At 43.9% G+C, this 16217-nt stretch overlaps 1 protein-coding gene across 2 annotated transcripts in view; it reads right to left on the bottom strand.

Annotated features, from left to right (window-relative positions):
- Nucleotides 1-427: 427 nt before the first annotated feature.
- The window catches only part of LOC119435596 (low-density lipoprotein receptor-related protein 3-like), a 53131-nt gene continuing 37341 nt past the window's right edge, over nt 428-16217 (bottom strand). For both annotated transcript variants that reach the window (XM_049672753.1, XM_037702390.2), the window contains one exon: nt 428-7605. In XM_049672753.1, the coding sequence (XP_049528710.1) occupies nt 7224-7605 (382 nt within the window). In that variant the 3' untranslated portion in view covers nt 428-7223. The remainder of the gene's footprint in view (nt 7606-16217) is intronic.

The raw sequence follows: 16217 nt of genomic DNA, 5'->3' as shown, positions 1-16217 counted from the left end.
GAGAAAGACCAGTGTTGCTCGACGGCGTATTCGATGCCGGAGTTTTGAACTGCCGCGACGAACGAGTGCCGAACGCCGTAGAAAGCGATGTAGTCCGCACGAAACGGTCGGGTATTTTTTGGTTTTGGAGACCAATCTACTTCGTTATATTAATTGGCAGGTCAATTTCAATTCGTCAAAACGAGGTTTTATATACATGAACCTCTATGGGGATTTCAAGGGAAATTCCATTCACTTCTTTATAGTCATTACAGTAGAATCTCATTGATAAGACCTTCACGGGAACAGGAAAACGTATCATCCGAAAATCGTACTATCTGAACATAATCGTATATGAGAAAAACGCATTTTGCAGAATCGTATCAACGAGAATCGTATTTCGTTATAACGAGGTTCGAATGTACTTGCAAATAACTTTGTCAAGATGTTTTATAATGCACACAATATTTTTTATTATATATAAAGTACTCTATACATCAACACTCAACAAAAATGCAACAAGTGATAAGGAAATGGTGTGAATGGATCAATTTTGTAGTTGACAGACATATAGGTACCAACAGAGCAACTCTCACAGACATTCCTCAAAAACTGTTTTGATGACAGGCAGTCTAGTTTCAGGAGGAGAATAGGTTCTATGTAGACAATGCAAGTTTCCTTTACAAGGGGTACATTGCTTACGCGAGTTGCACAAAAGGAATGGCATGCACTGCATGGTACAGAGCAGCCACCACCCTACACTTCCCAAGTTGCAGCACTGCCACACTGCTATGTTTTAGTTACAGACTTGCTGTGAGTGAAGAGACGTATTAAATTTTAGGTCTTTCAAGCATGACAGTCTTATTGTTCGCTTAAAAAAAAAAGGCTATGAATGAAACTAGAGTGAATAGGTGAACTTTCACATTAAAAGTCTCAATAATGGTTCCCATCATTTCACATCCCGTGTATGCATAAATCACACCCACGAATTGGCTGACTCAGCATAAAAGACCTTAAGGCACTTGGGAGATTGTATGTTCAAGAGGAGGAGGAGGACATAAAGCCTGAGGAAGGAGCAGCTTGCCATGAGACAATGGAGAAATGATAATAGAACCAGGTAGCCTTGCTATTATGGCATCACACACAGACAAGATGAAAAATGCTGTGCCACATTCCCCATGGGGGAAAATGTAATAACATGTGAGGAAGCACCCACGCGTTGAATAAACCACACTTGCTTTGACCTTGATGAATGAATGAAGCTTTATTTCCCATTGAACAATGTAGGAGGGTGAGGACTTAAATGCAACTGCAATTAAAAGTTATACAGTGAATACCCTCAAAGATTAACTCTATTATACTGAATACCATGACAGGTATAACAGTCTGGGGACCTCTGCCTAGTCTACCATATTATGGTGCACTTAATATTAAGGCGAACTTCTGAAAAGGCAGAGTACCAAGGTCCTTTCACATTTTGCAGTACTAGTTTCACATCAGTCAGATATGGGTTAATCCTCTACTAATTTATTATTATTTTTAAGTTCACCAAAAAAAAAAAGACTGCCAAGTGGTTATGCTGCAAAAAGTGGTAAACCACACAACCCTGATCACTGACTTCCCCTCTTTCATTAAAGATTACATGAGGAAAGCAGCCCATATTGCAAGCATAAATGCACAATTTAGATGACTACAGCAGTCAAGTACACCAGTAGGCTGTCAAAAACACCCGTAATTTGTTGTCTTCAGTATGTAAATAACAGCACGTTTCAGATATCCTATATGCCCTTGTTCAATTGTTCAAGCTGTTTTTTTTTTTACTAAGACAGAAGTAAACTGTTTTACATAGGAAAAACCTGTAAACATAAAACAACCTATATATACTTCATAGCAGTAGTTCCCTTCAGCATTGTCAAGGCATATCGAGACTCCACCAGTTGCATTTTATCACTTAATCATAGTACTAACACCAAATAGTTTGTGCAATTACAGTTATGTGTGCAATAACAGGGACACTTCAAATGGAACATGCTCACTCTCTAGACAGCACTTTAACCAATTATGTCCAGCTGTTTCTTGATATTGCATGTTAGGTGAAGTAAATAGCCCCATTTCATTCTCTAAAGCAGCACATATTAGCACAGAATTTGTGTGCTACTTGAAATGTATTTTAGCCTGCTCTCTATTGACTATAAAGGCTTACTTTGTTAATCCAAAACCTCAAGCTTGTCATTTCAGAAACTGTGTGGGGCCAAAATGAAGATACCAGCAGGAAACATGTCCTCCTCTAGTGCTGTGCAGTGCATTTGCAACAACACAAAAAGGAAACAGTGCAGCTGGCTCTTGTTTTGCCTCATCTTGTGTCAACCACAACATGTGAGCAAAAAGTTGTCTCAACTATGACTGTGCTTTGGCATTGCCATGGAAACATGTGGACTCAAGTAGCTACTCTTGGCTTCCAACTATTGCCAACAGATAATATTGAGTTCATTCTCAAAGATTATTACAGCCTTCTTTTCTCCCTTATAACAATGTAATGCCTGTAATAATGCATTTACAATTTTTGCTGTTTGCTGGTGTCCCGAGAAATCACTACGATGATGACAGGCAGATGACATTGTATACACAAATACATTCTGGCAGGCATCTGTGTTACTTAATGGCTAAGGCTTTTTGCAGCTTCCACAATGTAAAAGGGAACTACTGAGATGCAGTACGTATAGTCATGCTGCAGAATCTCACAAGTGAAAAAAAAAAAGCAATGAGGTGTATGCACAGATAACTGCCCAGTGACATTACATATCACTATGGGCATAGAGCATAGAGAAAAGAAACAATAGAGTAGTACTGCTATTAGATCTATTTCAAATGTTATCGAAAAATGCCTTATCTTGAAATTATTTGTAGCAATCTCTCATGCAAAAATGTAATTTGATTTAAACTTCCAGGAACACTTAAGAGGGAACACTACCATAAATTGACCCTTCATCAAATTCTTGGTGGTCCCCGATAAAGGTGCATCAAAACATACGTCCTTTAAATCTTTACCTGCACTATGCTATATCAAAGGCCAAATGCAATTCTGTTATATAGACGTGTGGTGCATTGGAGAAACCTTGGCAAAGCTGCAGGGCTGGTAATTATATAATTTTCTTATTAGCAGTCTTTAAACAGCACCTGAGCAGACAATGCGTGCACCTGGTTGTTAACGGATATGATGCAAGACCCAGCCTGTTGCCTCCGAGATTGTGCAGTGTGCCACGGGCAGCCTTGAGTGCCATCTAATGCTTAGGATCCATGCGTTCTCGGTTGTGCACCACTTCTGGCAAGCAGTAATGGTGGCGTTTCTTTGAGGTTTGATATAAAAAATTTTATTGTTGCGAGGTCTTCAGACACATCCACTCGTCTTTCAAACTCAAAATTGCGCATCAAAGCTGCTTTTTATCTGCACTATCTGAAACTAGGCTTCGTACTTGCTTCAAAATTTCATTGCTGTTTCTTTGACTTAGAACTTTTTATTCCGAGCCAAAATGTTGTTCAAACTGTTAATGTGTACGTATTTGATTTGGTGACTGACTTACATAAGTGCACAATGCCTACAGAGCACTAGTAGTTGCTCAACTTTGTACTGTATATTCTCATGTTAGGGCAGTGCAATTTTTCTTAAATTTAAGTAAAAATGTCTAGGGTGCAGTCTTAACATAAGTGAAAAGTAAATAAATGCATTTCGGCTTTAAAAAACTGGACACTTTTGCTGGTGTATTCAAAAACCTCAGGAAGTTTTTTTTTTTTTTTTTTTTTTTTTGTAGTTTCGTTTGCTACTTCATTTGTTCTCACTGGCATGCAACCATGGATCTGGAGCAGCTTGATTCTGGGGCTGTTCAAAGGTGAAACCGCCGTCAGGTGTGGCTGCAGATGTATTGCTACACGTTAACTTGCACAATCAATAAACTACCAGGGTTTTATGCAAAATGCGAATGGAATGTTATAGTCATTAGAGCCCATCTATGTTTAAGGAAGTGTGGGAGTAACAACAAAGATATTATGTATGAAGCTTAGAAAGTTTATGCACAAAGTGCAGGCACCCAGGGCAGCACACAGTGGCAGGTGCTGCCTGCAGAAAGCAGTGGTGTACATTGCACAAGTGTATGCACATGGTGAAAGTGATGGGAGGAGTCGCAGAGATATGAATTTTGAGATGACACCATCACTTGATTGACAAACTTCCCTCTGACAATCAACTGCAGCGGCAACAAATTCACTGAAGAGGAGTCTCATATGCCTCTTGCACAGTGCTGATATCCAAGGACCTAGCGCAGTGTGAGTGAATGACAAACATTTACACCAGAATATACGGTATATCTCCTTTAAGCCCAGAGTGTTTAATTATCCAGGCCAAGATATCTAAAAATCATAATCACTACTGGAAATATTGATGTTTAATCCATGTCACATACTCAAAGAAACTCCTGCTCACAAATTTATTACTGTGCACTAAATGTGTTAGAGAAGAGTTGCAGGATAGACATCTGCATATTTGCTGTGACACCAGTATGCCATCATGTAGTGCATTCTCTTTGTTGTTTTTGACAACAGTGATTTGCAATGGACAAATTTTTTAAATGGCATGTCGTTTCCCACACACAGGAGCATGCAAAACAGTTTACACTGTCGCAACATCTCAATATTTCTTATAGTTCGGATGGCGAGTCCATATATTTGAGTGTGTGTGTGTGTGTGTGTGTGTAAGCGCATACGCGAAGGGGAGGGAGGGCTCCCAGCGAGATTTAATATCCTCGATCAGTTTTGCTGCTGCATATATTTAATGACACTGAAGATGCAAGAAATGCATTAGAACTAAACGTTCAACAAACAATTGATGCCTGAAGGAGATATCTACCTTGCACAGCCTCGCACCAACTACCTTTAATAAATAGAATTGGTTTCAGTCAGATGCATAGCCTCTGTAAAGCTTGGAAAGCAAAACATCAGGGACCTTGTATTTACTATCATAAGAAAACATCCACTTAACAACTACTCCTGTCATAAAAGACACACTTCTTCACTAGGTCAATAGAGCACAACTTTGGGTCATTATGTTTGGGTTGCGAGAAGCTAATGATATGGTGGGAGGGTAGATGCTCTGGTATGGTACCATCATTTAAAAATGTTGCGATACTAAATGCCATAAGCTTTTAAAGTCACATTTCCGTTTAACTACATACATTGCTACAAAAACATATTGTGGATAGTTGTGCCAATTTGCTTTCCATCTTTTGTATGCCTAATACATAGTGTGCTTTCTTTAGACTACTATACAGAATTTTAAAGAATTGCCTATGGCAGATAGCACAATTCTAATCCATGAACTGAATCACTTGATGAGGTAGACATTACTTTCATGAGAAATCGAAATTCATAACAGACTAACAAAATTTCACGCATGAAGTTTTACACATTAGATTTCACTTATTGCAATTTATGAATTACAGCCGGCGAGTTTGCAAGGCATACCGAATTGGAACAAATTCTGAGAATACCACAGGTTTTAAGATGTGCGCCCCGTCATACTTGTGGTAAAAGTGCACCATTGTCCAACTTACCTTTAAAAAAAAAAAAAAAAAACACCATTTTATGCATTGAAGCACAAAAGTTACTGGAATGGCAATGTATTTCGTTGCGCACTTTGGAAATGAATATTTTGAAAGAGGTGTCATTCTGAGAATTAGTTCCAAATGAATACACCTCGCAAACTCACCAGCTGCAATTCGTAAATTGCAATATGAGCCACAAAGATGCAAACTTAATTAGAGCACTTTTGTTAATTAGTTGATCATACATTTTGACTTCTTGTGCAAGTAATGTCAGTCTCTTCTAACCCAATTCAAGGATTAAAATTGTGCTATCTGCCACAGGTGATTTTTTAAAATTCTGTATAGTCTAAAAAACATCCAGTATAGGCAGTACTCCAGTTTCTTTTCTTTCACCATTCCAGACTACTGACAAGAGTTTCGAAGTTCACAAAATTTTCAAGCAGCTAAGAACAGCTAAAGCAGTATGTCAGAAGGGCATACTGGCTGAACAAGTATTTTCGCTGGCAGTGCCACCAGTTTAAATGTTTGCTTGAACACAGGATGAGTAAACATATACAAAACAAGTGGCCATAAATAGACCTGATTACTTTACATTATCGACTTACATCAATCTTTAATCTTTACAGTTTGGTGCACAGCATGACACCGTAGCCAAAGTATGGACATTATAGTGCATGAAATTTCTTTTAAGATAGTCCACCAAGTATGAACTCAATCAAAGCAAAGACTGTTGAAGGAAGAAAGCAGGGTGGTACATGATCCGCATGATAATGCCTAAATGCTCTGCCAGAAGAAGGATGAAAGTTTTTAAGGTAAGTGGGAAGGCTGTTAACAATGATACAATTCTGTACAGACCCTTTCTATCCTTGTACAACAACCTATACAAGTCGCAACTATACATATATATATATATATTTGTGTACATAACAAGACAGAACTTGTGTCTACGCGGCTCACATCAACAGGCAAAAAGAGGGAACTGCAACTTGTGATCCCAAGTTCAAAAACATGAAAGTATTTAAAACTGACCTTGGGAAAACCTTAAAGCAGTGCAGTATCCAAGCACTGACTTTAGACTTGTCCATGGACTTGCTTATGTCCACAAAGTTCTTGTAAACTTGTAACTAGTAACAACACATCCTGGAAACTGAACGCTATCAGTCCTAGTGATAACATGGTACTGTGCACAGTTTAGTGTCATTTCAGGTGGAGCACACCGAGTCCTAAAGGTTAGTAGTAACATCACAGTGGATCCGCTTTCGGTATCATTCACATGACAAAATTGACCTTTAGCACAATATGTTAGCCATGTACCACAATATTACAAGTGGTACACCCAGCAATTAGCTTTAAAATGGTGAATCTAGAATGTGGTCTGCTTGGCTGGTTAATGCAAATAAGCTGCTGGCAAAACAGATGAATGAACCAATGACGAAAAGTGAATGACGGTGCGTGTGACACTCTTCACAGACAAAACATGTCAATTGAACATGCCATTAAAGTTAACAGCTAGCACACAGATTCTCCTTCAAGTAAAGACAGGCATCTGAGAAGTGCTCATTAGTCATATAGCCACTGCTGAGCAATGCCATGTGGACATCCCAGAGCTCATATGAGGCACCAGCATATGTACCAACTACGTTCAGTGACTCATGTGGTGCAGTGGGGGTCATCCTCAATCAATGGCCGTGTGTCATCACAGCTGACCACTGTGTCTGTGGCTACTACAGGCAAGGCCATCCGGCTAGTCCCTTCCGACAGCACAGATGTCGAGACTTTCCGCCGGGATGTTGTAGCTGTGTGGACACCCAGGACAAGGCTGTTGTCACCATGAACTGCAGTGGCCAGCACTTCCTCTGATGATCCTGTCTCGTGAGATGTGACTGAAGGTGTGGGAGGAGATGGAGGACGCCGGCGATGGCGCCGCAGGCGCCGCGTGCGACGCTGTGTGCCTCGCGTACACAGATTTCCCAAGTCATTCTGTGCACCTCCAGGCCCATACACTATCACGCCATCTGGTGGGACATGGTACCTACAACAAAAAGGACTACATTTCAATCTTTGAATAAGAACAGACAATTACAATTGCCTGCATTGTGCTGTGCCTCAGCTATAAGAGCAGAAAACAGAGGAGGACCAGGATGATGAATCTTTCTGTGACAAAAAAGAAGAAGGGAAAAAAAAAAAAAAAAAAAAAAAAAAACACCCCAACCAAGTTCATTAACCCTTTGAGTGTCACCGCGGTACATGTATGGCGTCAAAAACAACCCATATGGTCACGGATGTACGTGTATGGTGGCGACCAGCGACCAAACCATTTGAAAACGTTCCAAGCCTTTTCAGAATAAAACACTGCCTAGCACTGCTCTCGAGGTGCTGCAACCTTACCGGACCTCTTAAAAAGTTCTTGTTCTGTCATCCCTCGGCTTCCACCAGAATGAACTTTTTGCTTCGCGGTATGGTGGCTACCACCATGGTAGTTTAGTATTCCCACTTCACCTAGTTTACTGCTGTATGCTCATGCCTGCACTTGTAAACTTAATGTTTGGCATTCTTGCGCATGTCGTTTCGAGTCACAGGCATCCGAAACAGAGCCATGGGCATCCGGAACTGAATTTACAATCTCGAGTCAAAAACAGTGAAAAATTGCTTGCTCTCACTTCTGCAATGTCGTCATGCAACGTCATTGCAAGCAGCTGGACCCACCAATGCTATTGGCTGATTTTGTGATTGTGAGAACATTCTCAGTAATATATAATTGCTAATTTTGAGTTAAGTAAATAAAACATACCTATGTCTGCAATCTCAAAAACACAGATAAATAATTTGCACTGCTGGCCTACACACAATTGCGCGTAGCTGCATCCGCTGCATGTGGCGAGATAGCAGAGGGGTGCTGCGTAGCGTAGCCTACCGCGGCTGCCACAGAGTGCTGTGACGAGCCCTTTTGCCAATGAGACACTCAACTATTGGGCAGGGCTTTGCACTCTTGGCTTCTCCCCTGTGTAACTTCTACTGTATCGGAGTGATAAAACTCCACTTATACTTGAAGGATTAGAAAAATTTTCATGGCATGAGATTCATGAGACAGCATCCTTCAATGGTGAGGCCATTCTATGATTAGTTAGAAAAAATCTTTCAGGGCACATACATTAAGCCCTTTTTATCGAAGTCAAGAAATTGACGTTTGAAGTTAAAACAGACTTTTTCAGAGATACTTTGCTGCAAAACGTACTTAATTGCAGGCAGCAAAAGAGGAGTTATTGGCAATAAAAGATCCCTTTTGTGGTGCTCTCACTCCTTCAATGCCTAGCACTTCAAAGGCTACGGTGGAGGGGACCGTGACCACAACGCTTGGCCTACTGAACGCCACCGTGGCGTGCAGCTCAAATTTGACTTTGGATGTTCATGTCCATGCCACTATTTCCAATTTTGGCGCCTAGTCGCGGCAGTCCTCGGCAAGCCACAGTGCGCTCAGTGAGTGGGCTTGTCACAGCACCCTGCGGCAGCCACGGTATCGACGCTACATAGCAGACTGCAGCTACATGCAACTGCAGAGCATATGCGCAGCATGTGCTTCGTGCACAACAGGGCTTGAGTGTGTGCTCGCGCTCATGTGCTCCTGTCTGGCTATGCTAGGTGGTGCGGATCGGCTTTGTCCTGCACCAGCTTGACCGACAAATAGTAGCCACATCCAACTTGCGCATTTTGAAGCATTGTTAATAGCTAAATACGAAGTGAAGTCTTGAAGTGAAGTTGTAGAATGGCTCGTGACCGGGAGAGGTTTCCCAGAGACACTACATTGCATACATTGGAGCACTGCGCAAATGCACCAGAAACCACAGGCGTTTGCAAATTGTACAAGCGAAGCCGAAAGCGTTGTTTGTAAATCGCTTTGCTAACTCACGGTCCGCTGCCGCGGAAGACACACACTATTTGCGGGTCGGCGGCTTTCTTGAGGCCTCGCTTCGCGTGCGGCGTCCTATTGTTGAGCAGCTTCGCCGAAGGTAGAGCATTTTGGTCCGGCTAAGAAGTGTCTTTGGCAGTGAGGTAACTAGTGACGCGCTCAGCTTCATGAATGCGAGAGGTATAGTTCATAGTGCAGGCCCGGTACGCGCGAATGCGTTGTGCTTCCCACTGGCGTGTCTCTCACTATGCAGCAGCGTGTGTTCGGGAATCGAAGCATGCAACGGGACATATGGCTGCACTTTCGTTGGTGAGGTGGTTCCTCTGCTTTCCAAGTGCCATACAACCACCTTCTAAGTACAGCCACTGCAAAGCATTTTGTTGAACTCAGCACCAAACCGCAACTTTGTCCAATGAGACTTCCAATGACTTCAAATGAGACGGTGCTGCTTAGGCCTAGCTGGCGGGAGTGTCGGGCAGTATGCTGTTGCGGGAAGGTTGCCCTTGATACAGTAGAACCCCGCTGATACGTTTTTCACGGGACTGTAAAAAAAAATGTAAGAGCTGGGAAACAGGAAAAATTGAGAAATGAGAGTAGTGGTGAACTGCACACAATTTTAATTCTTAGGTTTTAAAAAAAGTCGCAGTCTCGCCTGAAAGCTGAAGCACTGATTGTGATAGCAAATTAGTAGACAGCTATAGAAAGTAAGGATAGTAGTTTCATCGTCCATATAAACTTGTAAACATTCGCTTATTGACTATACGAGGTCTGTTAGAAAAGTATCCGACCTTATTTTATTTTTGCGAACACCTGATGGATATGAAAAAAGCGCGCTTGCATCAGCCGACCTCGAACCTTCATGCGCATGCGCAAATTTTTTCCTGCCTGCCGATAGCGTCAGTCGCTGGGACGCAGCGTTTGAGTGAGCTAGTGCGCAGTGCTCTTGTCAGTTTATTTATTGCAAGGAAAATGACGCAGCGACTGGAGCAGTGCTACTGCATCAAATTTTTCCAGAAACTGGGCGACAGCCAAGTGGAAACCATTCCGAAGATTCAGACGGCTTTCGGTGACGATGCTATGAGCAGCACAACCGGTTTAAAGACGCCTGCACATCGGTGGAGAGCGAGCCACGCTCCGGTCGGCCATCAACATGCTGAAATGACCAGGTCATTGCCGAAGTGAACGCTGTAGTGATGCGGGACCCTCGTGTGATTATCCGAGAAATTGCGGAAGAGGTGGGCATCAGCACTTTTTCTGCACATTCCATTATGACCGAAGATTTGGCCATGAAGAGAGTTGCGGCGAAATTCGTGCCGAAGCTGTTCACGGTGGAGCAAAAGCAACTTCGTGTTGAAGACTCACAGGACATGCTGGATTCCACAAACAGTGACCCCTAATTCATGAACACCATAATCACTGGTGACGAGTCTTGGGTGTACTACAGGCATGACTCAGAAACTAAATCCCAGTCGTCACAGTGGAAGCATTCCAGGTCAGCAAGACCAAAGAAGGCCCACCAAGTGCGCAGCAATGTCAGAGTGATGTTGACTGCTTTCTTTGACTCCTGCGGTGTGGTACACGACGAGTACGCACCACAGGGTCAAACAATCACCAAAGAGTACTACAGGGATGTCCTCCGCCGCCTACGTGATGCTGTGTGGCGCAAGAGACCGGAGTTGTGGTCAACAGGAAATTGGCGCATCCATCACGACAATGCTCCTGCACATTCCTCGCACTTGATTCAGACTTTTTTGGCGAAAATCCAGACTCCTGTAGTTCAACAGGCTCCTTACTCTCCCGATATGGCCCCCTGAGACTTCTGGCTGTTTCCCAAAATCAAGAGGCCATTGAAGAGAGCGCGATTTCAGGCAAGGGAGAACATTATGGCTGCAATGACCGCTGAGCTAGACTCCATTCCGAAAGAGACCTTCTCGGAATGCTTCCAACAATGGCAGCACCGCTGGGAGATGTGTGTGGAGTCCCAAGGAGACTACTTTGAGGGTGATTAGGTTTCCAACGCTCCAGTTATGCCAGTTTTTTTTCTTCGGCCAAAGGTTGCATACTTTTCTAACAGACCACGTATTAACAAGCATGGTGTCAGTGCGCACAGCAAACATGAACACATCACACTCGATGAGCGCGGACACTCACTGTCAAAGCGCTGGCGTGAGGAAGCACGGCAGCAGCAGCGAGCGATGTGACCTGTGTGCTGTCTATCCCTTCAACACAAACTGAGCACCAAGAACACACAGCAAGCACAAAGCTACGAGCTGCCGACGCACCTACACTGCCTAGACTCTGCCTCAAACGCAGATCGTTTTCAAGATACGGCCCACGTGACCGCGCAGTACGCAGTTGATGACACAGTACAATGCCGCCCCCTATCCCCCCCGCCCCAGTGCCTCAAGCGTGATGGAAGAAGGTGCGCTTCCGCACCGCTTTTCTTTCTTGCGCGCGCGTAATTTAGCCACGCCCATCAGCTCCCATACGGCGCGTGGTGACGGCATAATTGCCCTTGGACTTTAGCTGGTACAGCTATGCGCCAAAACCAATTTTAGGGCCATAACGCGTCATAGACACCATCTTTAGATAGCAAATACATAAGTCAAAGGCCATGCTTTTGCCAGTGGAAACCGAAAATATGTCATAAGTGTCGCCCCCGGTACTTTGGGTGGCCAATCCCATCGTCAAAAAAATTATAGGGTTTTACGTGCCAAAACCAGTTCTGATTATGAGGCACGCCGTAGTGGGGGACTCCGGAAATTTGGACCACCTGGGGTTCTTTAACGTGCACCTAAATCTAAGTACACGGGTGTTTTCGCATTTCGCCCCCATCGAAATGCGGCCGCCGTGGCCAGGATTCGATCCCGCGACCTCGTGCTCAGCAGCCCAACACCATAGCCACTGAGCAACCACGGCGGGTAATCCCATCGTCAAGCCACCAAGCCAAGAGACATGAAAGTCAACATGGCCGTTCCCAACGTATGATGCGGGAGTGGTCCCACAGTTGCGACGCAACAGCAGGGTTACCAATGCATTGGGTCCTATGGGAGCTATGCCGGGACCAGCCGAAAACGACATAACAGCAAGGCAAATGCAGCACCCAAGAACGTACCAGCGGGGTTCTATTGTATATGTTCGTACCTGTAGACGAATACACTGAGATTTGGTGCGAGACGACGTGCACAGGCTGCGCTGAAGGCAGCAAACGTGAAGCTGGGTTCACAGGCGATCAGCCGGCAACTATCGCGGACATGTGTAGCAAAAGTTTGTATGGGCGCGTAAAAGGGCGTGTAAGCGTACTGGTAGGAACGACGAAAGCTTGCGCGTGGACAATGTTGCGAACTGATTAATTTCTGGAGCACAGTTCAAACTGACAGCGTCACGGATTTAAGATCCAAGTGTAATTAGTGCACTTCGTGGCCTCGAGTGATTTTTCCGCGATGCTGGAGTTGTAAAAAACTTTCGGAGCTCGGCGAGTGCGGAGCGCCTCAAATGTGTGAACGAGCCATAACAGCATTAGCGTCCACCAAAACGAAGCGAAGGAGTTCACATCGCCATAGCCATCAGTGGAAATTGTACGGGAATGACAACAACACCCGAACGCTACGTGCCTACTTGAGCCTTTAAACTTTTATTCTAGCGTTTGCCGGAACGCATAGCACTGCGTTGGCCGCATGCCTTCATGACTGCGTAGTCGCCATTTATGATCACGTAGATAGCGGTTGCGGCAAAAAGTAGTTTCGTTTTGACTCGGTACGTGCGTCGGTTGTGTGCCTTCAAAACTGCGAAGTCACCATCTGTGATTGCATTGATAGCAACCGCGGTTTCGTCCGCAGCGGTTGCGGCAAAAAGTAGTTTCGTTTTGACTCGGACCGTGCGTCGGCTGTGCGCCTTCAGAACCGCAAGGTCGCTGTGCATGCTCGCGTTGACAGCAGCCATGGTTGAGGCAAACAATAGTTTCGTTTTTACTCAGTGCAAAGCTGTCGAGGATGAAGAGCACCGTCGACATCACGATGGGTGGCGACCTGGTGACACGGGCGAAAAAATAATCGGGATGTGCGCGCGGTAGTGAAAAGCGTGTCTCAGATGAAGACGCGCGCCCCTGGTGTGCCACAGTTGAGCTGTGAAGGAAGTTGCGAGACCTTTGCCGCTGCGAGCGCTAATCAGTCACGAGATGACGAGAATTGCATCTTCCGCATTGCATTTGTGCAAAATAGAAACAGAATTTGCCAAATCATTCAGTAGATAAAAGCGTGTTGATGTAGTAAGCATTTGTTTGTTGTTTTCTTGATACCCTTGATAATTGATAGTTGGAGTCATACAGGAATATATAAAGCCTATATTTATTGGCTGATTACTTGAACCCCATAAAGTCCCCCATGTAACTACCCCTTGCAGCCAAAATGTGTTAGCTCTTATGTGTATCCATTTATATTTGGTATGAAATGATCCTTGTCCTTCTCACTCAAAATATTACTGGCTTTGCCTTGCAAGACATTCACCAATATACTATGAGCAGGCATATATCTTGAAATGTCAGATAAGTGAAAAGAATTTTATAGAGTAGAATCAGCTTCCATATGCAGCACAAAGCCTCCACTCCCTCATCTCAAATACGTTTCCCAGTAGAGTTTGGATTTGTCGAAATGCTGACTGACTGGGAAAGGCTGCTGCTGATGGATAACCCTTGCAGTTAGTAAACCTTGGTGCCCAACACACAAGAAATGTCTAACACATGGGAGTGAGAGAGAAGAAAAATTAACTGAAGCTTTACATGCCAAAACCACAATATTACTGTATGTACTCGTTGAAGAGCTGAACTTTTTTTTTTTTTTTGCAATCTTGACGAGGTGCAGCCCTTACACAGGAGGGTGGGCCATTATGGTCTAATATTTTTGACCGTGTGTAATATTCTTGATTTCTTTGTGCAAAAAGAGTGAACGCTGCTGTTTTCATAATGCATATATTTGTTCACGCAAGCACGCCACGCAGCTGGTGCCTGTCTATAGTCCTCACTACTGTTGCTGTCATCACTGCTCAGATTCGGTTCGATGGCACACTCATGGATACAGACTCGTCCTCAGTGCCCTCCATGGCACTAGATATGACTGTGACATCAGCGCTTTTCACAATGATGTCTGGCGCACACTCTCTTCAGTCTTCGAATTCTTGATTTCAACATTTCTTTTTTTCGAATTTCGAGCTTACAAATTGTGGGTGTAGCCCTCACATGAGTGCAGCTCTTAGTCAAGTACAGTAGAACCATGTTCATATGTTTTGGAAAAAAAATGTGAGAAAGAACATACTAACTGGGAAATCGCACAATCCGAAGTCAATAAAAAATTTGACAGACTCAACTGTAGTTGACATCTACGTAATGCAAAGCTTTGCTCGAATCGTTGCAGCACGAGACAAGACGCCGACGCGTGCCAAACTGGTGGTACCTAATCGGCCCGAGACGCGCATTGTTCTTGCGGCATTGGCAAGCTTTTTCGAGCGGGGCATTTTGGTGGGAAGTCTCTACGGGCCCACTCGGTGAGAAGCATTGCAGCACGAGATGCCGACGCATGTCGAGCGACAGAAGACGCGCATCGTTTTCCTATTGTGTAGTGTTTTAAACCTTTCAGGGTCAATGATGTTAATATACGGAGCCGCAAACAAGTCCAAAATGGTTGATGCCGTATATGGTTGGCGCCGTCCGTACCGGGGTGCGACTACTCCGCTCATGAATTGGCGCGCGCGGGAGCGCACTGGTTAGTTTCGCTTTTGTTCTGCGGGCGTTTTCGGCTTCTTGCGCTCGCAGAACTGATGGCTATCTCGTTACTAATCGTTCAAAGGGTGTCTGCCTGTTACTCGCTCGTTTATTGCTCACAGGGGTGCGCATACGAAGGATGCCGCCGTGCATACATTTTTTTTTTTAGAGACTCGCAAAACTAATTGCCTCTGGTTGGTAATAAGATGAAGGATTAGCGGAAGTTTGTCCCAGATTTTGCTTTTCTGACGGGCGCACAACCATGCAGTTTTCTTGGGTGTGCTCACCTACGCAGTTCGATCATGCTTTGGACGTGCGGGCCGGCTGCTCTACAGCAAATGAGTCGAGCGGCGATTCCTTCGATATGGACTAGGCCTTTGAACTATGTGTATAACAATGCATCAAATTTTAATTCTTATAAGTTTATTTCCTATTTTTATTGTTGTTATTAATGAATAAACAGTACATATATACCAACGCAAAATATCTTTCTCTCACTTTACTGTCACCCTAGAAAAATTATGGTACATTTTTTTCGAAATAGGTACCTCTGAAGAACTGAAATCTGCAATAAAAAAAATTTACCCTGGGCGATTGCATACGATGAAAAAAATCGTCCTTAAAAGGGTTAATACAGCGATGGGAAACCGAAACGAAATCTAGCTGGTGGGGGAAGCCAGAATACGATGCTGCCAGAGCAAAACATGACGCTTATTTCGAGCTGCCTGTAGCGGGGAATGGCGGTGCGTTTGAGTTATTGCCTATCAAATGCGGGCAGGAGACTTCCGACAGCACTACGCCTCACAAAATGTGAAACAGATAGGTGAAGCTGCTTATTGCAATAGGGTTGGTGACGATAGCTGTGAATGTGGCCCACATTTGATGACCCGGGTGAAGATATGGTGCTACAGTAGACTTTGGTTAATTAAATTAAGGTTAATTTGATAGCGACCGAAGGTCCTGGCCTGCACCCACATATGTC

Source organism: Dermacentor silvarum, chromosome 1 (genome assembly GCF_013339745.2).
Source record: "Dermacentor silvarum isolate Dsil-2018 chromosome 1, BIME_Dsil_1.4, whole genome shotgun sequence".
NCBI classification, from domain to species: Eukaryota; Metazoa; Arthropoda; class Arachnida; order Ixodida; family Ixodidae; genus Dermacentor; species Dermacentor silvarum.
This window is presented reverse-complemented; position numbering and strand designations above follow the sequence as displayed.